The sequence below is a fragment of the Cyprinus carpio genome, chromosome B4 (genome assembly GCF_018340385.1).
Source record: "Cyprinus carpio isolate SPL01 chromosome B4, ASM1834038v1, whole genome shotgun sequence".
NCBI lineage: Eukaryota > Metazoa > Chordata > Actinopteri > Cypriniformes > Cyprinidae > Cyprinus > Cyprinus carpio.
The window spans coordinates 20,316,839-20,341,807 of NC_056600.1; the positions used below are offsets into that span (position 1 = coordinate 20,316,839).

Here is a 24,969-nt window from a genome sequence, read left to right on the forward strand (position 1 = left end):
CATACTGAATACAGTATCCTTTTATAATTCTTCCAGTAAGGGCAGACGAATGACTGGCATTACAGCTGAGAACGGACAGATGACGTGAGGCTGTTTGTGCTTGAGCTGAGAGATTCCTTACAGCTGAGTGAGTTCCCTCTTATTCTAAATTTAGATGAGTGCCTTGTGAGATGGAGACAGCTGAGGCGCTGCCTGTAAGAGAAGGTCTTGCACCATGTCCATCAGCTAAAACGTTATACAACTCTTAATCGAGTGCTGCAGGAATGAGTACAAAACCCCGAAATCAGTTCAGATTTTTCCATAAATTGGCAGATTTACAGAATTTGGGGTTTGTGCACAGGCCATGATTTTAATTCAGAACCACTCAAAGCACTTTTTGATCCCAGAAAAAAATTATAAATATCAATGTAATTTTTTTTAAATAGTCCCTTTAATGTAAAGACCATCTACAGTAAACACACACTATATTTGCCAGTTCACCGTCCATTATGTGTGGACTGCCCCCTAGTGATATTATTCTGACCCAGCAGTTTCACTACTCCGCATTATATCAAGTACAGTACATTGGTTTAAGCTTATTCTGTTAGACTAAAACACTGCAGAAACACCTGTGAGATTTTGACAGATGTAGTTTATTTCACTCGCCATCTGACATTGATAATAACTACAGTACATCAGAGGAAATATTTTTCTACAGCGTACTCAAAGGTTTCAACCAGAAAATGAAAAAGAACCAGTTCAGGTTGGTAAAACACAAAACAGACACTGGTGCAAATATCATTGTACCATTCCAGTGCAGTTAAGACTACAGTACAGGTGCATTGAGATCTGTGACGAGTCGAGGTTCCATTGGAAAGATTCACACAAAGAGAGACTAACTTTGGTCAACAAACATCGGAAAAGAGCTGACATCAATATTAACGGATAATTTAAAAGCATATCGGTTCAGTCCAGTCAACATGACGTTCACAAACACGTGTGCTTCTTAAGCACTGCTCATATGGCAGTCTGTGATGCCCAAAGCCCGGCTTTAGGACAGTGCCACATCAAAAAACACTTAGTGACCTACAAAATCCCCCTTTACAGTCGGGGCACTTCAACACTGTAGATGAGGAAATATACAGCAGCTACAACAAGAAGCTCTCCTCTGAATCGCTGCCAGAGTTTCTGGAAAGTAGAGGAAATTCTTGTAGGAAGCCAAAACCTTCCCAGTGACCTTGTGTTCTCATCAGTGAAGGCCGTCCTCTAAAGATCCTTTCACTTGCCAGATCTTGACTGTCCGGTCACTGTGAAAAAGCAACGAGAGAATTCGAATCAATAATTTATACAGTTTTACTGATTACTGTATAGCAGTGTTAGCAACCGTTTTCTATATTTTCTGAAAAGTGGTTATGGGCCAAAAGCTGCCACAATGCTAGGCTGTTGTGAAACCTGAGTAGTTGCTAAGGTGTTGCTACATAGTTGCTAGGGTGTATATGTATATGTTATGAAAGTTTGTTATTTATGCAGTTACCAAGGTGTTGCTATCCAGAGCTGGGTAGATTACTTACAAATTGTAGTCTATTAATTATTATAGATTACATGATCAAAACTGTAATTAGTAACATAATCTAGGTTACTCATTTTAGGTAATGTATTCTGACTCATTTTTAACTTGTTTTAAACTTGCCATTTAACATACCGTATTGATATAAAAAGCAAAGAGAAAGAAAATATATTCCATTTTTTAATATCAACATTATAAGATGCATTAAACATAACATTACACCAGGGTTTCCCAAACTGGGCTTAATGTAAGAACGGGTTTGTGAGTTGATAAAAAGCTAATAATTTATTAAATCATAAACATGTAATTAAAATATATATATATATATTAAAAACACTAAAAATAGAAATATTTAATTTGTTTAGCTGCATGTCAATGTGACCATAAGCGACACTGAACTGTAAACAGGCAAATATGTTTTTAAAAAACTGAAATATGAATGTCTTCAGAGATATTTCCGGCTGTCAAAAATATTTGAGAAAAAAAAACTGCTTAAGAAGTACTTTCACCCCCAAAATTCAGAAGCATGGATCGTAAAATTATTTACATGACATGTACATGGCTATTCAACGTATATTGTGAAGATAGTCAAAGCTAAATAGTATGACACACATTAGAATTTTAAGAAAGGAACATTTAAAAGAGAAAAAGAAGAATTAGGGAGAATAAATCAATTATGACTGATTTACTGACACTGTATATCCATAAAAAGTAACTGTAATCTGATTATGAGTATTATATTACATAATATACTCTAATTATGAGTACTTGATTTTTAAAAAAATCTTATTACGTAATTCAGATTACATGTAATCAGTCACTACTAGGGTTGCAAAGGGGTGGAAAATTTCCGGGAAGTTTCCAAAAATTTATGGAATATTCCCCAAAAAATCCTGGAAAGTTTCCAAAATTTCTGGAATTTTTCAGAAATTTACTGAAAATTTTCCACCTTGTTGCAGCGGTAGTTACTACCCAGCTTTGTTGGTATCCACTTGCAAAAAGTTTGCCATGTAGTTAGTAGGGTGTTGTAATCATTTTTAGCACAATAGCTTGCTAACATAATTGTATTTGCACATCTTTTAGTAAATTTTTAGTACTATTTTGTTTTTCTTTTTAGTAATTTCCTGACATTGTAGCGACAACACTGCATGTACGTAATTTCATTACCATCAAGTTACCAACTCAAAACAACATCAGGCATGAGTTTGGAAGTTCATAAGTTATCCAAGAACATTTCAGTTACATACGATATTCAAAATACTTAATAATTTAAAGGGATACTCCATCCCAAAATGAAAATTTTGTTATTATTCACTTACCCCCATGTCGTTCCAAACCCGTAAAAGGTTTGTTCGTCTTCGGAACACAATTTAAGATACTTTGGATGAAAACCGGGAGGCCTGTGGCTGTCCCATAGACTGGCAAATAAATAACAGTGTCAAGGTCCATAAAAGGTATGAAAAGCATCGTCACAATACTCCATCTGCCATCAGTGATTCAACCGTAACATTATGAAGCAACGAGAATTCTTTTTGTACACGAAGAAAACAAAAATAATGACTTTATTCAACAATTCCTCTCCTCTGTCTCTCTCCAAATCAGCGTAGTGCCATTTTGGCAATTCTGAGCATTACACAAGTGGCTTACGCTCTTCTGTGTCAGCCGCGCCACAAGGATATGTTTTTTGTGTGTATTTACGCTTTGGTTTGAAGCAAACAGCGCATCGGTGCCGCACGGCTGACACAGAAGAGCGTACGCCATTTGTGTACTGCTCAGAATTGCCCCACAAGGATACGTTTTTTGTGTGTATTTACAATTTGGTTTGGAGATTGTATTTGGTAGTTTCTTTTGTTTTCTTCGTGTACAAAAAATATCCTTGTCACTTCATAGCATTACGGTTGAATCACTGATGGCAGATGGAGTATTCTGACGATGCTTTTCATGCTTTTCTGGACCTTGACACTGTTATTTATTTGGCAGTCTATGGGACAGTCACAAGCCTCCCGGTTTTCATCCAAAATATCTTAAATTGTGTTCCGAAGACGAACAAATTTTGCGGTGGAGTAACCCTTTAACGACTTATTAACTAGGGCATGTCCATCCATAGAACAACAAGTGAAAATGAACAACTATTACCAATGAACAACTATTGATCCATGATGTTGCCACAATGTTGTAATTACTAACTGACAACATCACAAAGTTTTAGCATTGCAACGTAAACAGTTATATCATGGCAGAATGTTGCTATGCATTGTCCAGCTAGGGTTTTGGGTTAGGTTTGTTTGTTACCAAGGTATTGTTAAGTTGAGTGGTTGTAAGCATAAGCTAACAGTTCTGTTAATTTGTATTTTATATATGTGTGTGTTCTTTGTTGATGTCTGAATGTCTGTCACTCACTCTGAGGCGGTAAAGAGCTGACTGCTGTTTGTGCAGATGCTATTGACAGAGCTGTCATGACCCCTTATTTCTCCCAGAGCTCTAAGCGTGTCTGTGTGCCAGAATTTGAGCAGTCCACCCTTGCAGCCGCTCATAACAGCGCTGGAGCCAGGGACCACCGCCAGAGAGCTCAGGAGATCAGAATGAGCCTGTTCTACCTGCTGCAAGATGAAGAAAACATGCAAACAAATCACTTACAGCAGGATAACCGAAAGTGTGAGGGTTTTACTATACTCAGTCTTTATGTGTGATAGTTAAAAGTCATTTCAGGATTTATTTTTAGATATAAACAAAAGGTTATATGTTCCAAACTCTACTGTCAAAATATGGAAAAAACATCTGAAACCAAGGAATCTCCGTCCCAAATAACTGCTACTAAGATGAATAGAAATGCTAACAAATAGCTTTTTCCAAGTATTAAACTTTAGGCATTAGCATACTGCTAAGCTAATTAATAAACGAAACACTAAGAGAATAGACTGCTAACAATTGATTTTAAAAGTATGTAGCATGTTATACTAGACTAGCATCTCAATCTTCTCATAACAGCAATTCACAGTTGATAGGCTGATTGGAAAAAAAATTGTGTTAGCATGTGGCTAAGCTACATTTGGCTAAATATTGTGTAAAATAGCTTCATTTTAATGAGATTAACCATAACCATTTTCTAAGAGTACTTAATATTTTATCTTGATTCCATCATCTTAAATGACAAGTACAAGGACTATTCTTCAAATAATTATTGCAATGTTGACTATACATTTGAGTCACAGTGAGATCTTAAAAGTAGGCACCACAGTTTTGCTGCATACTGTTTGGGACAGATTTAGTTTTGGGAATGATGCCTGAAAATGGTGCTTAGGTAGGCAGCTCACTAGGATTTGGAACACAGACACAGTGTTTTTCCCGAATAGCCTGTCTTTCCTTGCAACATTACTTACCTCTAATAGCTGTTTGCGGGTTAAGTCCCATTTTTTAATGCAGGAGTCTCTGGCAGCAGTAAAAAGTGAATCGCCGTAAATGGCCAGAGCCTCCAGCCCATCCTGATGGGATGGGTCGAAATGATGTGTGGGGCTGATGCTGCCCTGAGCGCCTTCCACCACATCAAACATCTGCAACACAAGAAAATAAAAGCCTAAGAGATGCATCACAAGTCCCAAAAAGCTTGTCTATCAGAGTCTGAAAGCATGTTGCTGGATAGGCATTTTGTTTCTTGTTGCACTTGAGGCCATTTTAATAGCTTAAACTACTGTTTGTGTTCAAGCTTCCATAAATGAGCTGCAACAGCTTGTGTAACTGTGCATGAGCCATAAACAAAAGGTGAAAATGATGTAGTTCACAGAGAGCATGTTAGAATGTCTGAACATACCTTCACGGTGTGATCTTTTGAGCCCGTTATGACCACATCTTGACCCTTCCCCATCTGGTCTACCGTAAGACACATTACCGGTCCCAGATGTCCCGTCAGTTTTCCAGTAGATACAAACCTGTATACAAATAACATGTAAATGGAGACTTAATGCTATAATACACTACAAAGACTTTTACAGGTTTTAAAAGGCTTGCCAACTACAAAATGAAAACTATAGATTATATTGCATGGTAGCTTGATTATTTCAAAAGCATGATCTATTTAACACATGGTTTGATTGCTTGGTCCAAACCTGATTTTGACTACTCAATATATTGTTTGCACTAATTTTTTTTTACAGAACAACGTCACACGTTTGCATCATTAAAACAACAATTGTTAACTCATTTTGCTAGTTAACAATGATGCAGGAGAATATTGCAAAATGCATACCATTGCTCACTTTATTTTTATACTTTGCTGGTGTGTACACAGCTTTGGAAAGCAGCATTAAAATCATCCATACAAACCAAAATCTGACATCTAACGAACCAGTGTGCCCACCAAAATGGCTATTGTGAGTCATGCAAGTCATGCATGTCAATCAGCATGTCATGATAACAAGAAAATATGCTTTGGACCACAGGTTAAGAGCTGTAGTTCCAATCACACAAACTGCGAACCACATTAGTCATTTCAGAAACACTGAATTAAATGTTGGTAACAATATTTGGCTAACAATGCTTTTGGGAAACACACCCCAGGTTAGTTAAATGAGTACATTAGCATGTCTTCTATGATTCATTCCCTCTTTTAGGTCAACTACTGTTATAGTTGGGTTTAAGAGAGTATAGTTAGTTTGAGTGTACAAATTAGCGTGACGATTTGCGTGCTGCCACCTGAAAAAAGGTGCATTCTTAATGGCCACATCTAGTTTAATTTGAATATTGGAAAGTAACACCATGAGTACTATAAAAAGCTTTTCTTAGTTATAGTCCCTAGAGTGTTCAGTGTTTAGTACCTTCTCAAGTCCCACATCCTGACCGTGTTGCCTGAGGCAGCATAAAGGAACGTTCCGGAAGGATTGAGGGCGATCTGATTGATCTGATTTTCTCCTGGAGGAATGGCAACAGAACTGCTTCCACAAGTGTCGCCTTGAGACACCTGTCCAGAAGATCTGAAGAAGACAGAAAGCTAAAAATGAGCAACCATAGGTAAAATATTTAGAAGCATTAGAGAACACTGGCTTTCAATAAATTAAACAATACCAGGATGACTCACGTGAGGGTGCGGATGCATTTGGCAGAGTCACGGATGTCCCATACTTTGACATAAGCAGTAGAGACAGTGAAGACCAGGCTGGAACAGTATCGGACTGACACTACACTGCTGGGATGATCTCCAAGAGACATGATCTCCTGACCCGTTACCAGGTTCCACACCTTACATGTGCGATCTGAGATAAAAAAGGAATGGATGGGGATAGAATACAATGTTTATCACTCTTGTACTGGAAATGCATTAAGGGTAACACTCTGAAATTCAGAAGCAGAAATTCTTTGCATACATAATTAGTTCCATTGCATTGTGGTACTATTGTGAACGCGTCGAAGACTAAGAAGAACAAGAAATTGTTGAATAAAGTCCATATTTTTGTTTTCTTTGCGCACAAAAAGTATACTTGTAGCTTTATAAAATTACGGTTGAACCACTGATGTCACATGAACTATTTTAACAGTGTCCTTGCTACCTTTCTTGGTCTTGAACGTGTCCGTTGCATTGCTGTCTATGAAGGGTCAGAAAGCTCTCGGATTTCATCAAAAATATCTTAAGTTGTATTCGGAAGGTCTTATTTGTTTGGAACGACATGAGGGTGAACAATTAATGACAGAATTTTTATTTTTAGGTGAACTATCCCTTTAACCCTATGTTCCAACCCCCTTATTTACTGCTGCTTGAAGAGATGGATTAAATACCTGAATTTTATTTAGCTAATAATAATTTAAACTCAAATCAATGTTACACCCATGTATTTATTTATCTGTTAATCAACCATGTAATATATAGCATAATAAATAGATTGTCATTATTGCATAATAAACAACTGTCTGACTGTGCATGAGGTGACATTTAGTAAAGTAAATTATATACTCCTTTGTATTTTACTGTAGTAAATACCTGTTTGTAATGTTTGTTACTCCTTACATGAAAAACAAAAAGTTTACTGACCCTTTGAGCCCGTGAAGAGCAGATCATCAGTTGAGTCCACACACACAAGGGGTTTAGTATGACCCTCAGCCACATGCACACACTGCAGTCTGGCAGCTCGGCTAGAGCGGGACGCCTGAGCTGGGCTTGCTGGACCTCTGGACCAAAAAACACATGATACGGATGCATTAAACACTCAATACAATCAGACTAATAAAATACACTGACTCTGTTTCAAAGCTGCCTATACCTAGAGAGAGCTTTTAGGCATCATAGGTTGATCTTAAGGTGTGGTTACAATTAGTATTATTTTGTGAATTTTTGCCAGCAAATCCATTAATTTCAATAAGAATCCAAGGTATTGGAAATTTCATGTGAGGGCGAAAGATTTTCCCACGCAGATTTCGCAACAGGTTCAAACGGGTGTCATAATGTGAAGCACAGTTCACACAGTGGTCAACTAAGCCAGCGGTGAATCCACATTACCAACTTCAACCCATTGCAAAATCCAGTCATAACAATAGAAATTCATGCGATCATGCACTATGGACAATGGACCTTTTTTGGAAATATTTTGACAACATTTTGCTAATGTGACCAGAACTAAAAAAGTTGGTTCACTCAAAAATGTTAATTCTGTCATTGTTTACTCACCCTAATTTTGTTCCAAACATGTATAAGTTTCTTTCTTCTGCTGTTATGTTATTGAGATATTTTGAATATTTTTTGTAGAATGTCAGTTGATGGTAGTCATTGACTTCCATAATATTTATTTTTCCATATTATGGAAGTCACTGGGTTCTGTCAACAGTTTGGTTACCCACATTCTATAAATACTCTAAATTATTCTTTTGTGCTCAACAGAAAAAATGACAGAATTTTAATTTTTGTGTGAACTAACCATTTAAGACATGTTGTATGTGGAGGGAAAATAATTGATTGGAGAAATTGAAAATCATTTCCTTCCAATAAATTACATCCTCAAAAAAACATATGATAATTATGTAATTTTGAACAAGTGAAGACCTTTATTATAGCAGATATGTGTACAGTATGTACATGTCCAAACTGAATACCACAGACAATATGCAGTTTCACCAACAAGAGTCGCCACTCCCACATAAATGCAGGATCAGACAGAGATAAGAATTATGGGAAGATCAAAGCAAATCAGGTTTTGAAGTGGAGAGATAGACGCTATTTTTGTGTTTCTAACACAACATCAGTTCCTGAACAGAACAAAATCAAACTGAAAAACTGAAACTTGGAAATAATGTAAAAGTGGTTATTTTGTTATGGGAATGAAAGTACAGATGTTCACTTTAAAACATCTGTAAACAAATTATGTTTGAAAGGAGGGCATTTACAACTAGCAAGCCATTTCTTACTGTTTGTCCAGGGTTTTGGTTCTTTCTGTAGGGTTCTGGCTCCTGTCCTGTGCTCTTCTGCGGGTGAGAGGCGAGCGGTCCAGAGACTTCCTTTCTGTAGCCGTGGGGGATCTGGCACTGGAGCTACGCATTAGACAAAAGCCAGCGTGACTTAAAAACCTCACATCAGACGTGACTGTAATGTTTATTAGAATGTGTCGACATATTTATGAGCAGTTCAGAATAAAGGAATGGCTGCTTGATTGAAATTATTTTTCAGAAAAGATCGTAAGAATAAATGTTTATGGATTATGCTTCTGTTTGCCAAACACTTACACAGCATTTGGCTTGGACGCTAAGCTAGAGGTGAAGGCCACTGAGTCTCTGTCCCCTAAGTAGGGAACGGGTGCAGGTTCTTTATGTCCTTCTGAACTCTCCACTACAGGAAGCAGAGGGGCAGAGAAATCCTCTGGAGGGGCGTTAGGGTCACCAGTGTTGGCATACAGCAGCTCCATTTGGGTGGTGGTTCTTCTGCGAGCCTAAATGTATCATATACTCAAATAATGAATTTATACATCAGGGAAAAGGATTATTTTGTCACGCTTTTGTCTTAAGATCTAGTATTCAGCTCATTTAATGCTTTCAACATTCTTTTTTCTCTTCAATGAAGATAATTAAGGCTTCTGTTATTGTTATTATTGTTGTATGACACACTATTAGTCTGTAATTATCAGTTAGTTAAACCATAAAGGGATACTCCACCCCAAAATTAAAATTTTTGTGTTTTGCCAATTGCTTGAGCAACTTAAAGGGATACTCCACCCTCCATTCGTTTTCAGAACACAATTTAAGATATTTTTGATGAAAACCGGGAGGCTTGTGACTGTCCCATAGACTGCCAAATAAATAACAGTGTCAAGGTCCAGGAAAGTATGAAAAGCATCGTCACAATACTCCATCTGCCATCAGTGATGCAACCGTAACATTATGAAGCAACGAGAATACTTTTTGTACACGAAGAAAACCAAAATAATGACTTTATTCAACAATTCCTCTCCTCTGTGTCTCTCCAAATCAGTGTAGTGCCATTTTGGCAATTCTGAGCTGTACACAAATGGCTTACGCTCTTCTGTGTCAGCCGCGCCACAAGGATACGTTTTTTGTGTGTATTTACAATTTGGTTTGAAGCAAACAGGCTCTTCTGTGTCAGCCGCGCCACAAGGATACGTTTTTTGTGTGTATTTACAATTTGGTTTTGCCAAAATGGCACTACACTGATTTGGAGAGATACAGAGGAGAGGAATTATTGAATAAAGTCGTTATTTTTGTTTTCTTCGTGTACAAAAAATATTCTCGTCACTTCATAACATTACAGTTGAATCACTGATGGCAGATGGACTATTCTGGCGATGCTTTTCATGCTTTTCTGGACCTTGACACTGTTATTTATTTGGCAGTCTATGGGACAGTCTCAAGCCTCCCGGTTTTCATCCAAAATATCTTAAATTGTGTTCCGAAGACGAACAAATTTGAACAAAGTTTTTACGGGTTTGGAATGACATGGGGGTAAGTGATTAATGACAACGTTTTCATTTTGTGAACAACTATGACCAATGAACAACTATTGATCCATGATGTTGCCACAATGTTGTAATTACTAACTGACAACATCACAAAGTTTTAGCATTGCAACGTAAACAGTTATATCATGGCAGAATGTTGCTATGCATTGTCCAGCTAGGGTTTTGTGTTAGGTTTGTTTGTTACCAAGGTATTGTTAAGTTGAGTGGTTGTAAGCATAAGCTAACAGTTCTGTTAATTTGTATTTTATATATGTGTGTGTTCTTTGTTGATGTCTGAATGTCTGTCACTCACTCTGAGGCGGTAAAGAGCTGACTGCTGTTTGTGCAGATGCTATTGACAGAGCTGTCATGACCCCTTATTTCTCCCAGAGCTCTAAGCGTGTCTGTGTGCCAGAATTTGAGCAGTCCACCCTTGCAGCCGCTCATAACAGCGCTGGAGCCAGGGACCACCGCCAGAGAGCTCAGGAGATCAGAATGAGCCTGTTCTACCTGCTGCAAGATGAAGAAAACATGCAAACAAATCACTTACAGCAGGATAACCGAAAGTGTGAGGGTTTTACTATACTCAGTCTTTATGTGTGATAGTTAAAAGTCATTTCAGGATTTATTTTTAGATATAAACAAAAGGTTATATGTTCCAAACTCTACTGTCAAAATATGGAAACATCTGAAACCAAGGAATCTCCGTCCCAAATAACTGCTACTAAGATGAATAGAAATGCTAACAAATAGCTTTTTCCAAGTATTAAACTTTAGGCATTAGCATACTGCTAAGCTAATTAATAAACGAAACACTAAGAGACTAGACTGCTAACAATTGATTTTAAAAGTATGTAGCATGTTATACTAGACTAGCATCTCAATCTTCTCATAACAGCAATTCACAGTTGATAGGCTGATTGGAAAAAAATTGTGTTAGCATGTGGCTAAGCTACATTTGGCTAAATATTGTGTAAAATAGCTTCATTTTAATGAGATTAACCATAACCATTTTCTAAGAGTACTTAATATTTTATCTTGATTCCATCATCTTAAATGACAAGTACAAGGACTATTCTTCAAATAATTATTGCAATGTTGACTATACATTTGAGTCACAGTGAGATCTTAAAAGTAGGCACCACAGTTTTGCTGCATACTGTTTGGGACAGATTTAGTTTTGGGAATGATGCCTGAAAATGGTGCTTAGGTAGGCAGCTCACTAGGATTTGGAACACAGACACAGTGTTTTTCCCGAATAGCTGTCTTTCCTTGCAACATTACTTACCTCTAATAGCTGTTTGCGGGTTAAGTCCCATTTTTTAATGCAGGAGTCTCTGGCAGCAGTAAAAAGTGAATCGCCGTGAATGGCCAGAGCCTCCAGCCCATCCTGATGGGATGGGTCGAAATGATGTGTGGGGCTGATGCTGCCCTGAGCGCCTTCCACCACATCAAACATCTGCAACACAAGAAAATAAAAGCCTAAGAGATGCATCACAAGTCCCAAAAAGCTTGTCTATCAGAGTCTGAAAGCATGTTGCTGGATAGGCATTTTGTTTCTTGTTGCACTTGAGGCCATATTAATAGCTTAAACTACTGTTTGTGTTCAAGCATCCATAAATGAGCTGCAACAGCTTGTGTAACTGTGCATGAGCCATAAACAAAAGGTGAAAATGATGTAGTTCACAGAGAGCATGTTAGAATGTCTGAACATACCTTCACGGTGTGATCTTTTGAGCCCGTTATGACCACATCTTGACCCTTCCCCATCTGGTCTACCGTAAGACACATTACCGGTCCCAGATGTCCCGTCAGTTTTCCAGTAGATACAAACCTGTATACAAATAACATGTAAATGGAGACTTAATGCTAGAATACACTACAAAGACTTTTACAGGTTTTAAAAGGCTTGCCAACTACAAAATGAAAACTATAGATTATATTGCATGGTAGCTTGATTATTTCAAAAGCATGATCTATTTAACACATGGTTTGATTGCTTGGTCCAAACCTGATTTTGACTACTCAATATATTGTTTGCACTAATTTTTTTTTACAGAACAACGTCACACGTTTGCATCATTAAAACAACAATTGTTAACTCATTTTGCTAGTTAACAATGATGCAGGAGAATATTGCAAAATGCATACCATTGCTCACTTTATTTTTTATACTTTGCTGGTGTGTACACAGCTTTGGAAAGCAGCATTAAAATCATCCATACAAACCAAAATCTGACATCTAACGAACCAGTGTGCCCACCAAAATGGCTATTGTGAGTCATGCAAGTCATGCATGTCAATCAGCATGTCATGATAACAAGAAAATATGCTTTGGACCACAGGTTAAGAGCTGTAGTTCCAATCACACAAACTGCGAACCACATTAGTCATTTCAGAAACACTGAATTAAATGTTGGTAACAATATTTGGCTAACAATGCTTTTGGGAAACACACCCCAGGTTAGTTAAATGAGTACATTAGCATGTCTTCTACGATTCATTCCCTCTTTTAGGTCAACTACTGTTATAGTTGGGTTTTAGAGAGTATAGTTAGTTTGAGTGTACAAATTAGCGTGACGATTTGCGTGCTGCCACCTGAAAAAAGGTGCATTCTTAATGGCCACATCTAGTTTAATTTGAATATTGGAAAGTAACACCATGAGTACTATAAAAAGCTTTTCTTAGTTATAGTCCCTAGAGTGTTCAGTGTTTAGTACCTTCTCAAGTCCCACATCCTGACCGTGTTGCCTGAGGCAGCATAAAGGAATGTTCCGGAAGGATTGAGGGCGATCTGATTGATCTGATTTTCTCCTGGAGGAATGGCAACAGAACTGCTTCCACAAGTGTCACCTTGAGACACCTGTCCAGAAGATCTGAAGAAGACAGAAAGCTAAAAATGAGCAACCATAGGTAAAATATTTAGAAGCATTAGAGAACACACTGGCTTTCAATAAATTAAACAATACCAGGATGACTCACGTGAGGGTGCGGATGCATTTGGCAGAGTCACGGATGTCCCATACTTTGACATAAGCAGTAGAGACAGTGAAGACCAGGCTGGAACAGTATCGGACTGACACTACACTGCTGGGATGATCTCCAAGAGACATGATCTCCTGACCCGTTACCAGGTTCCACACCTTACATGTGCGATCTGAGATAAAAAAGGAATGGATGGGGATAGAATACAATGTTTATCACTCTTGTACTGGAAATGCATTAAGGGTAACACTCTGAAATTCAGAAGCAGAAATTCTTTGCATACATAATTAGTTCCATTGCATTGTGGTACTATTGTGAACGCGTCGAAGACTAAGAAGAACAAGAAATTGTTAAATGAAATTATTTTTGTTTTCTTTGTGCACAAAAAGTATTCTTGTAGCTTTATAAAATTACGGTTGAACCACTGATGTCACATGGACTATTTTAACAATGTCTTTACTACCTTTCTGGGCCTTGAACGTGGTAGTTCCCTTGCTGTCTATGCAAGGTCAGAAAGCTCTCGGATTTCATCAGAAATATCTTAATTTGTATTCGGAAGGTCTTATGGGTTTGGAACGACATGAGGGTGAATAATTAATGACAGAATTTTTATTTTTAGGTGAACTATCCCTTTAACCCTATGTTCCAACCCCCTTATTTACTGCTGCTTGAAGAGATGGATTAAATACCTGAATTTTATTTAGCTAATAATAATTTAAACTCAAATCAATGTTACACCCATGTATTTATTTATCTGTTAATCAACCATGTAATATATAGCATAATAAATAGATTGTCATTATTGCATAATAAACAACTGTCTGACTGTGCATGAGGTGACATTTAGTAAAGTAAATTATATACTCCTTTGTATTTTACTGTAGTAAATACCTGTTTGTAATGTTGTTACTCCTTACATGAAAAACAAAAAGTTTACTGACCCTTTGAGCCCGTGAAGAGCAGATCATCAGTTGAGTCCACACACAACAGGGGTTTAGTATGACCCTCAGCCACATGCACACACTGCAGTCTGGCAGCTCGGCTAGAGCGGGACGCCTGAGCTGGGCTTGCTGGACCTCTGGACCAAAAAACACATGATACGGATGCATTAAACACTCAATACAATCAGACTAATAAAATACACTGACTCTGTTTCAAAGCTGCCTATACCTAGAGAGAGCTTTTAGGCATCATAGGTTGATCTTAAGGTGTGGTTACAATTAGTATTATTTTGTGAATTTTTGCCAGCAAATCCATTAATTTCAATAAGAATCCAAGGTATTGGAAATTTCATGTGAGGGCGAAAGATTTTCCCACGCAGATTTCGCAACAGGTTCAAACGGGTGTCATAATGTGAAGCACAGTTCACACAGTGGTCAACTAAGCCAGCGGTGAATCCACATTACCAACTTCAACCCATTGCAAAATCCAGTCATAACAATAGAAATTCACGCGATCATGCACTATGGACAATGGACCTTTTTTTGGAAATATTTTGACAACATTTTGCTAATGTGACCAGAACTAAAAAAGTTGGTTCACTCAAAAATGTAAATTCTGTCATCGTTTACTCACCCTAATTTCACAAATTGTTCCAAACCTGTATGAGTTTCTTTCGTTATTGAACACAAAAAAATATATTTTGAAGAATGTCTATAACCAAACAGTTGATGGTAGTCATTGACTTCCACAAATTTTCCTTATTATGGAAGTCACTGGGTTCTGTCAACGGTTTGGTTACCCACATTCTATAAATACTCTAAATTATTCTTTTGTGCTCAACAGAAAAAATGACAGAATTTAAATTTTTGTGTGAACTAACCATTTAAGACATGTTGTATGTGGAGGGAAAATAATTGATTGGAGAAATTGAAAATCATTTCCTTCCAATAAATTACATCCTCAAAAACATATGATAATTATGTAATTTTGAACAAGTGAAGACCTTTATTATAGCAGATATGTGTACAGTATGTACATGTCCAAACTGAATACCACAGACAATATGCAGTTTCACAACAAGAGTCGCCACTCCCACATCAATGCAGGATCAGACAGAGAAAAGAATTATGGGAAGATCAAAGCAAATCAGGTTTTGAAGTGGAGAGATAGACGCTATTTTTGTGTTTCTAACACAACATCAGTTCCTGAACAGAACAAATCAAAACTGAAAAACTGAAACTTGGAAATAATGTAAAAGTGGTTATTTTGTTATGGGAATGAAAGTACAGATGTTCACTTTAAAACATCTGTAAACAAATTATGTTTGAAAGGAGGGCATTTACAACTAGCAAGCCATTTCTTACTGTTTGTCCAGGGTTTTGGTTCTTTCTGTAGGGTTCTGGCTCCTGTCCTGTGCTCTTCTGCGGGTGAGAGGCGAGCGGTCCAGAGACTTCCTTTCTGTAGCCGTGGGAGATCTGGCACTGGAGCTACGCATTAGACAAAAGCCAGCGAGACTTAAAAACCTCACATCAGACGTGACTGTAATGTTTATTAGAATGTGTCGACATGTTTATGAGCAGTTCAGAATAAAGGAATGGCTGCTTGATTGAAATTATTTTTCAGAAAAGATCGTAAGAATAAATGTTTATGGATTATGCTTCTGTTTGCCAAACACTTACACAGCATTGGCTTGGACGCTAAGCTAGAGGTGAAGGCCACTGAGTCTCTGTCCCCTAAGTAGGGAACGGGTGCAGGTTCTTTATGTCCTTCTGAACTCTCCACTACAGGAAGCAGAGGGGCAGAGAAATCCTCTGGAGGGGCGTCAGGGTCACCAGTGTTGGCGTACAGCAGCTCCATCTGGGTGGTGGTTCTTCTGCGAGCCTAAATGTATCATATACTCAAATAATGAATTTATACATCAGGGAAAAGGATTATTTTGTCACGCTTTTGTCTTATGATGTAGTATTCAGCTCATTTAATGCTTTCAACATTCTTTTTTCTCTTCAATGAAGATAATTAAGGCTTCTGTTATTGTTATTATTGTTGTATGACACACTATTAGTCTGTAATTATCAATTAGTTAAACCATAATTAAAGGAAAATTTTGTCATTAATCACTTACCCCCATGTCGTTCCAAACCCGTGAAAGCTCCGTTCGTCTTCGGAACACATTTTATGAGACTGTCCCATAGACTGCCAAGTAAATAACAGTGTCAAGGTCCATAAAAGGTATGAAAGTCCATCTGCCATCAGACGTGCAATCTGGGTTATATGAAGTGACGTGAACACTTTTTGTAAGCGAAGAAACCAAAAATAATAACTTTATTAAACAATTCTTTTGTCAACAGTCTCCTACAGGTACTGTATGTGTCTCTTCATATGACCGTATGCTGTGTATGCTCTTCTGTATCATCCGCGCCACAAGGATGCGCTGTTTCTACATGTATTTAGCTTTGATTTGAAATAAAACAGCGCATCCTTGTGGGGCGGAAGACACAGAAGAGCATACTCAGCATATGGTGATATGAAGAGACACAGAGGAGACCGTTGACAGAGGAATAATTGAAAAAATTATTAGTTTTTGTTTTCTTTCATTAAAAAAAAGTGTTCCTGTCACTTCATATAACCCAGATTGCACGTCTGATGGCAGATGGAGTATTCTGACGATGACTTTCATACCTTTTATGGACCTTGACACTGTTAATTACATGGCAGTCTATGGGACAATCTCACTTCATATAACCCAGATTGCACGTCTGATAAATTGTGTTCCGAAGATGAACGGAGCTTTTACGGGTTTGGAACGACATGGGGGTGTTTAATGACAAAATTTTCATTTTGGGGTGGAGTATCCCTTTAAGCGGATAACACAGTGGGAAGTAAATAATATAAAACCAAATAGGCTATTTTAACAAACTACTTGTCACAATAGGTTTTGATCACACTGTATTTTAATTTATTATTAAATACTGTAGTTGTTGTTTTTTAACATATAAATGAATAAAAGCAAGCAAATAAATGTGCAGGATTACTACTGTTCTACCTTATTCCTGGCTTTGGTTTCTCCACAAAGTTTCATGAGATCCGAAGCCAAACAACTACAAGAGACACAGAAACAGATGTTGATATCGATTCAAATGCACACTGCAGCCAAATAACAGACAGATTTACAATTGAGTTGAAAGAGTTTTATTGGCCTGACTGAGTGCTTTACCTCTTCTCTGTGGCTGGACTCTGTGCTGATTCATCGCTGCTGCTTTCATCGCCGTTTTCTGAGCAAACACACATACACACACACTTTAGCATCAGAAACACTTGTGCTTTGTCAGTATGATATCAGTGAACATTAATAGTCAAGCGACATGCATCATAGTGTTGTTATCACAACCCTGAATTCAACAGAACTAGAGGACAGGAGATATGGTCAGTCTACAGCCAGGACACCAGCATTAGGGTAGCAAACATCTTTTTTTAAGGATGAATGGTCACTAGGTCAGATGCAGAGAAAGGAAACTAGATAATGAATATGTAGTTCAGCTGCACAGCTCTATCTATCTATCTATCTATCTATCTATCTATCTATCTATCTATCTATCTATCTATCTATCTATCTACTATATGTCTGTCTCAGTTTGTTCTGTTTGTTCTTCAGTGACTTTATATACCATATCTACCTGCATTTTTCCTAATGTAGTTTAAATCTCTTAAATGTGTTATTAAATAATTTGATAAATATGCTGTACAGTATAATACTGAAATTAGAGCTGAATCTAACAACATCTATAAGACTCTACATCCTCCAAGGGTCTTCCAAGAGTTTTTAAGTGCTTTAATAGTTGACGCTCCAGTTGAGAGACATGTTCCTCAAAGAGTAAAGTCCACAGGGGGTTTAAGCAAGACCCATGCAGCTCTACGCTACTGTTACTGTCTGTTAGTCTGAGGGAGAGACACATGCACTGGGGGACAGCTCTAGTGGCCTCTACTTACCCGATGGCACGCTACCTAGTTCTGTTTGAATTCAGGCAACAAAAAGACAAAAGCAAATCAAACTCAAACTTAAAATGTACAAGTCTAGAGAACGAAAACCAAACAGCTGAATGGGAACATGCGTTTATGTGTGTCAGACCTTGGAGAGCATTCCCGAGCAGAGCGTCCAGTTCAGGGTTGAGTTCTGCTTTCTCCTTCAGCATGTGGAAGAGCAGCTGGTTCTGTGTGGCACTGTTTATCTCTGTCTGTTTCAAACGGCCCTCCATCACTTTGATCTGAGACTCCTTCTGTGCAGCTTGTAAGCCCTGAGAACAGTTGTTGTTGGACATTATACTATTCTAGTAATCTTTTCTTGAGTCGATGAAATCCATGTGGAAAAAGTCCTGACCTACATTATTGAATATTCAGTTGGAATCAAAAACGGGTCTTATTATGGATGTCTTTTTGTGTTATCTAAAGTCTTAAATCAGAGATTGTTAATCCTTATAACAATGATAATTATTATAAGCAACAATATTTCAATTAAGAATATGCCACTGTAGATATTTTGGCTGGTACCAATATCTGTCGATTACTAAACTAGTGGTTAACTGATATGACAAGAGCCAACATTCATTATACAATTTAATATTAGCAAATAAGATGGCATGCCATTAAATGACAATATTTAAAATTCTAAATTAAAAAATTGTATAAAATATACATGTCCAGTATTTATGTAAAGTTCAGTCTCTCTCAGATTATGTGTATGTATAGTTAACTATTTATAGTATTTGTATAGTCAGATGGTAAACTGTTGTATATGTTTATAATTGTTTGCCTTATACTTCTATTGTCGTTTGTTTATATGTATGTTTAATTAGTATATAGCACTGTGGTCCTGATTGAGACACAACATTTCGTTCCACAATATGTCCACACGTGTAGCCGAATGACAATAAAGCTCGACTTGATTTGATTTAATTATATTATATTATATTCCATTGCTTATATTACATTATATTTTCTAGTAGAATGTCATAAAAATACGGGGCAACTTTTTCAGTAAAAAAAAAAAATTAAAAAAAAAACTCAAACTACTGAAAGTTGGCCAAAATGTCGATAATTTAAAGCTAATATGTGAAAACGCAAATATTGACCAATGTACTGTAAGTATAATTACTGATTTATTAAGCATCTCTAATTTCAAAATCTAAATCTACTGAGCTCCATATGTTTATAATTGTTTGCCTTATACTTCTATTGTTATTTGTTTATATTTATGTTTAATTAGTATATAGCACTCACAGCAGAGACGTCCACTGTATCTCCCTCCTCCTACAGCGGAAAAAAAGATTTAAACCATTGAATTAAAGATTTCTGTTCCACAATGCATTTTTTCATCATAAATCGGGAGTGATTCTGTATGTATTATGATGATAAGCTGGGCATGTTGCCATCACACAGGGCCCACAACTGATCTAAAACATCCAGATAGAAATGTGTTACCCATTCTTAAAGGGAAAGTGCCCAAGCAACATCTGAACAGGCAAAATTGCTCAATTTTGTACCATCAGCCTTAGAGTATAATACTGTGCAAAACACAATTTCCTGTTTCCCACAAGCACCTTGGCCTCTTCCATCTGCATGATGTTGGCCTGGCAGTCTGCAATGCTGTCATTGATGTAGTCGATGTTAGCGCTCAGCGACTCCATCTCTTCGCTGAGAGAGAGAACAGTCCTGTCGGCATCTGTGTCTTCGCTGGCGATCTTGTCCCTCTTCCTCATCACTTTCTCCCTGCGCTTTGTCAACTCCTCACGTTGCTGTACTCACAGAATCAATAGAATAGTTTGTCAGTTAACTCAATCTTGAATTTGCTCAAAATAAAAAAAGAAGCATGAGACCATGAGTTTACATTTTGTCCTGCTTGATGAAATTTGTTTAGTACAAATTAAAAGCTGTTCTTGGTCACCTTAAGCAAGCGGTTCATTTCAGTCTCCATATTGGAGATGGTCATCCTCTGCATGATGATGTCACTAATGCGCCGCTCTAGCGACTGCCATTTGGCCCGCGCCGTCCTTGTAGAGTACACTCCTGCTGTTCTCATCTGGTACTTTCTGAAATACAAGTATCATGACTGCATCAGTCACTCAGATACTCAGGAGCCAACTCTTCTGAAATGAAACGCACATTACCTTGTCCCATGAGGAGCTGTGGCCCCAGCAGTTTGTGGTCTGACAGGAGCCGTACGGGGGGAAGACTCCTGCAAAGGCTCTGGTAAACTGACCTTACGGTTAACCTTGCCTGATGCTGGTCGCACTTGGCGCCTCAGGGCAGTTATCTGATTCAGAGAGGCAGGAAATAAAAATCTTAGTACTGTTCTTTATGTGTTACATGTGAGTGATTAAAGGCATGGTCCACCCAGAAATTAAGATAATGTCATCATTCATTTACCCTCATGTTGCTCTTGCATTCAACGAACACAAATGAAGCTATTTTTAACAAAACCTGAAAGATTCCTGCCACTGAAAGTCCATTCCATCAAAACTTTGACACTTTTTTTTTTCTTTTATTTCCACTATTTCACTGTATCCAAAAGTTTCTGAAAGTTTTGAACGTAAGATTTTTAATGTTCTTTTTAAAGAAGTATTTTCTGCTCACCAAACCTGCATTTATTTGATACAAAGTACAGCAAAAACAGTAAAATTTTGAAATATTTTTACCATTTAAAATAACTCTTTTCTATTTGAATATATTTTCAAATGTAATTTATTTGTGTAATTAATTAATTTAATTTACAAATTAAAAAAAAAATTTGTTAATTGTATTTTATTTTTAGCATCATTACTTCAGACACATGATCCTTCAGAAATCATTGTAATATTATTATTTGTTGCTCAAAAAACATGTAATATAATTATTATTATTATTGTTGAAATCAGCCGAGTAGAATTTTTTCAGGTTTCTTTGATGAAGAAAGTAAACAGAAAGTTCAGAAGAACAACATTTAACTGAAACAGAAATCTTTTGTAACATTATAAATGTCTTTATCATCACTTTTGATCAATTTAAAGCATCCTTGCTACATAAAAGTATTAATTTCTATCATTTTCCTTTTCCCAAAAATACTGTATATATATATATATACTCCAAGTATATACACTATAGTGTATGTGTGTGTGTGTGTGTGTGTGTGTGTGTGTATATATATATATATATATATACAGTATATATATATATATATATATATATATATATATGGTTCCAAGCTTTTGAATGGTATATTGTATGTTACAAAAGCTTTTTATTTCAGATGTTTATGTAAAAATCTTTATATCTTTATATTCATCAATGAATCCTGTGCTTAACTGTGCTTAACTGTTTTAAATATTGATAATAATTATAATAAAAATTGTTTCTTTTGAAGGATAAGGTGAGCATATTAGAATGATTTCTGAAGGATCATGTGACACTGAAGACTGCAGTAATGATGCTGAAAATTTAGATTTGATCACAGGAATAAATTACATTTTAAAATATATTCAAATAGAAAGCAGTTATTTTAAACAATAAAAATATTTCACAATATTACTGCTTTTTCTGTATTTTGGATCAAATAAATGCAGGCTTGGTGAGCAGAAGAGAATTCTTTAAAAAAAATAAAAAATAAAGCATTAAAAATCTTACTGTTCAAAAACTTTTGACTATTAGTGTATTTGTGGAAAGTGCCTCCTGTGTCAATCAAGTTTTATGAATATTTTCTTTCTGCTTATCTCTTAATATTATCTCTAGTTACATTTCATTCCAATAAAACAAAAATATTTTGTTACTCATTCATTAGGGGCATGACTGAGCAATTAAAGGAACAGTTCACCCAAAAAAAGAAAATTCTGGTAGTGTATATATTTGAATAGTTTTAAAAAAGTTTTTTTAATTATTTTGTAACAATTTTTAATCATCTCTAAATCCTTTTTAACAAAAGCATTTTTGTAAAAAAAAAAAAAAAACGTAATTCCCAAATAATCCTGATTCTGTCACCTCCTCTGCCCTCCTGCGGAGAATGAGCTCCTGCTGTCTCTTTTGAGCCTCAAGCTGCCTTAGCTGGTGCTAAACGAGACAAGAAAGAAAAAAGACAACAAGAGAGTGAGCAGGAACTGTATCTGAGAATATCCCATAATTCTCAGGGTACAGTGCGCCACCTCTTGTTTGCGATGGTCTTTCTTGAGTGTGGCGATCTCTCGGTTGCGGCGGGTCTCTGTGGCTCGGGTCCTCTCCTGATGTTCCTTCATCTGTTTCATCAAACCCACCTGAGCAAAACAAAGCCACCATGATTAGACAGCGCTTCTACTGTAAGTGTAAATGGCCCCACACACAAACAAGCCTACCTTGGTCTTCTTCATCTCAGTCACTTCCTGCTGTAGCTTCTTCAGCTGTTTCTCGTACTGTGACTGGTTCTTCAGAAGGCGTGCGTGTTCCTTCCGTGCCGACTGAAGTTTCTGCAACTCCTTGTTCATGGAGTTCAACTTCTTCTCGTATTCGGACTTTATCTTCTTTGCTTTCTCCTCTGTACATGACTCCACTGAGCCTGCACAGAAATGTGAAAAGAAATTTGGACTTTTAGGTCTCATTTTATTTTAAAAGGATACTCCATCATTAATCATTAATCACTTACCCCCATGTCGTTTTAAACCTGTAAAAGCTTTGTTCATCTTCGGAACACAATTTAAGATATTTTGGATGAAAGGAGGCCTGTGACTGTCCCATAGACTGCCAAATAAATAGCAGTGTCAAGGTCCATAAAAGGTATGAAAGTCGTCGTCAGAATACTCCATATGCCATCAGACGTGCAATCTGGGTTATATGAAGTGACGGGAACACTTTTTGTAAGCGAAGAAAAAAAAAATAACGACTTTATTCAATAATTCCTTTGTCAACAGTCTCCTCTGTGTCTCTCCATATCACCGTATGCTGTGTATGCTCTTCTGTATCATCCGCACCACAAGGATGTGCTGTTTTATTTCAAATCAAAGTTAAATACACGTAGAAACAGCGCATCCTTGTGGCGCCTTTCATACCTTTTATGGACCTTGACACTGTTATTTCCTTGCCAGTCTATGGGACAGTCACAGGCCTCCAGGTTTTCATCCAAAATATCTTAAATTGTGTTCCGAAGATTATAAAAAGCTTTTACAGGTTTGGAACGACATGGGGGTAAGTGATTAATGACAACATTTTGGGGTGGAGTATCCTTTTAAGGTCAAATTCTTGCCATTAACAACCCATTTACTATGACTTTTGCCTTAATAAACTTCTAATTTGCTGCTTTTTAGTAGTTGTTAAGTTAAGGTAGGATTAGGGATGTAGAATATGTGCTTTATAAGTACTAATAAAGAGCCAATATGTTAATAATAGGCATGCTAATAAGCAACTAGTTAATAGTGAGAATTGGTCCCAACTTTTACCAACTTTTAAGTTGTAAAGTATTGTGACTTTCTGTGACAGTTAAACTGTGCAACTTACAGTACACTTTGCTTTGTTTTATAGTGCAGTGTGTAAAAGGCCTATAACTTATTTATCAATGCATCTGCATTTTCATTTAGCTGTTTCCAAATCAAGCCAGAAGAGGGCGCTAGAGATTTACTGAGATTTGAACGCTGCAGGTGCATGATTTCATTCAAAATGTGATCATCTTTCTGAAATACTCATGACTTGCATAGTTTGTTTATTGATCATATAAACCACTGGGTTATACTGTGTGTGTATCGTACCCATGTTTTGCAGTACACGGTCTCTCTCCAGCTGCGTGTCTCTGATTTTGCTCTGCAGCATCATGAGTTTCTGCTCATACTGTTGTTTGAGGGTGTGCAGACGTCTCTGACTGTTCTCCAGTTCATCGATCAGCCGCTGTTTGATTGCGATCTCACACGTGATGTTGGCCAGATCTGCCTGGAAGTCCTCTGTCAACACACAAATGCACAGAATTAAGGTTTTTAACCTCAACAGATAGATAGATAGATAGATAGATAGATAGATAGATAGATAGATAGATAGATAGATAGATAGATAGATAGATAGATAGATAGATAGATAGATAGATAGATAGATAGATAGATAGTTAAAAAAGACCTGAAACCTCACAGAATAAATGCAGGCATTGTACCTTTTTCCTCCTCTGAGTCAGACTCATCAGAGCTGTCCACCTCTATCTCATCCTCTTCTTCATCGCCCTCGGCTTCCTCGCCTTCATCATGATCGCTCCCATCCTGCAAGAGTATTGGCATTATTAGAAGCAAATTTTGGCCTCACAGAATCGCAGAGACTGTAAATAATCAACAGCAGCATATCTTTACATGTACACACAGGAGAGAGATAAACTTACCACTTCTGGCTCCTCATTGGCTCTCTCAGAGGCCTCTTTATCCTGCTCATTATCTGGCCCCTCCTCCTTTATGACACTGCATGACATCAATACAATATAATTAAACCTATTAAGTCAAACTCAACAAAAACAAACCCCATAGTACCAACATTTACATAAACACCCTAACAAATTGTTAAAGAGGTGTCCAAAAATGTTTTGATTTCACAAATTACTTAATTCTA

The 24,969-nt window shown here is 37.0% G+C and overlaps 1 protein-coding gene across 1 annotated transcript in view; it reads right to left on the reverse strand.

Annotated features, from left to right (window-relative positions):
- Positions 1-611: 611 nt before the first annotated feature.
- Positions 612-24,969, reverse strand: part of LOC109078928 (kinesin-like protein KIF21A) — a gene marked incomplete at its 5' end in the record, with an annotated part of 34,172 nt that continues 9,814 nt past the window's right edge. The window contains 31 exons of the mRNA XM_042722650.1: positions 612-1,286; positions 3,947-4,146; positions 4,927-5,097; positions 5,355-5,472; positions 6,358-6,513; positions 6,618-6,792; positions 7,566-7,702; positions 8,933-9,055; positions 9,248-9,450; positions 10,834-10,983; positions 11,762-11,932; positions 12,190-12,307; positions 13,194-13,349; positions 13,456-13,630; positions 14,396-14,536; positions 15,765-15,887; positions 16,080-16,281; positions 17,444-17,498; positions 17,615-17,672; positions 18,388-18,408; positions 18,527-18,725; positions 19,669-19,704; positions 19,995-20,189; positions 20,339-20,483; positions 20,562-20,707; positions 22,405-22,473; positions 22,566-22,673; positions 22,752-22,951; positions 24,135-24,323; positions 24,527-24,629; positions 24,746-24,821. Coding sequence (XP_042578584.1) covers positions 1,229-1,286; positions 3,947-4,146; positions 4,927-5,097; positions 5,355-5,472; positions 6,358-6,513; positions 6,618-6,792; positions 7,566-7,702; positions 8,933-9,055; positions 9,248-9,450; positions 10,834-10,983; positions 11,762-11,932; positions 12,190-12,307; positions 13,194-13,349; positions 13,456-13,630; positions 14,396-14,536; positions 15,765-15,887; positions 16,080-16,281; positions 17,444-17,498; positions 17,615-17,672; positions 18,388-18,408; positions 18,527-18,725; positions 19,669-19,704; positions 19,995-20,189; positions 20,339-20,483; positions 20,562-20,707; positions 22,405-22,473; positions 22,566-22,673; positions 22,752-22,951; positions 24,135-24,323; positions 24,527-24,629; positions 24,746-24,821 — 4,177 coding nt within the window. The remainder of the gene's footprint in view (positions 1,287-3,946; positions 4,147-4,926; positions 5,098-5,354; positions 5,473-6,357; positions 6,514-6,617; positions 6,793-7,565; positions 7,703-8,932; positions 9,056-9,247; positions 9,451-10,833; positions 10,984-11,761; positions 11,933-12,189; positions 12,308-13,193; positions 13,350-13,455; positions 13,631-14,395; positions 14,537-15,764; positions 15,888-16,079; positions 16,282-17,443; positions 17,499-17,614; positions 17,673-18,387; positions 18,409-18,526; positions 18,726-19,668; positions 19,705-19,994; positions 20,190-20,338; positions 20,484-20,561; positions 20,708-22,404; positions 22,474-22,565; positions 22,674-22,751; positions 22,952-24,134; positions 24,324-24,526; positions 24,630-24,745; positions 24,822-24,969) is intronic.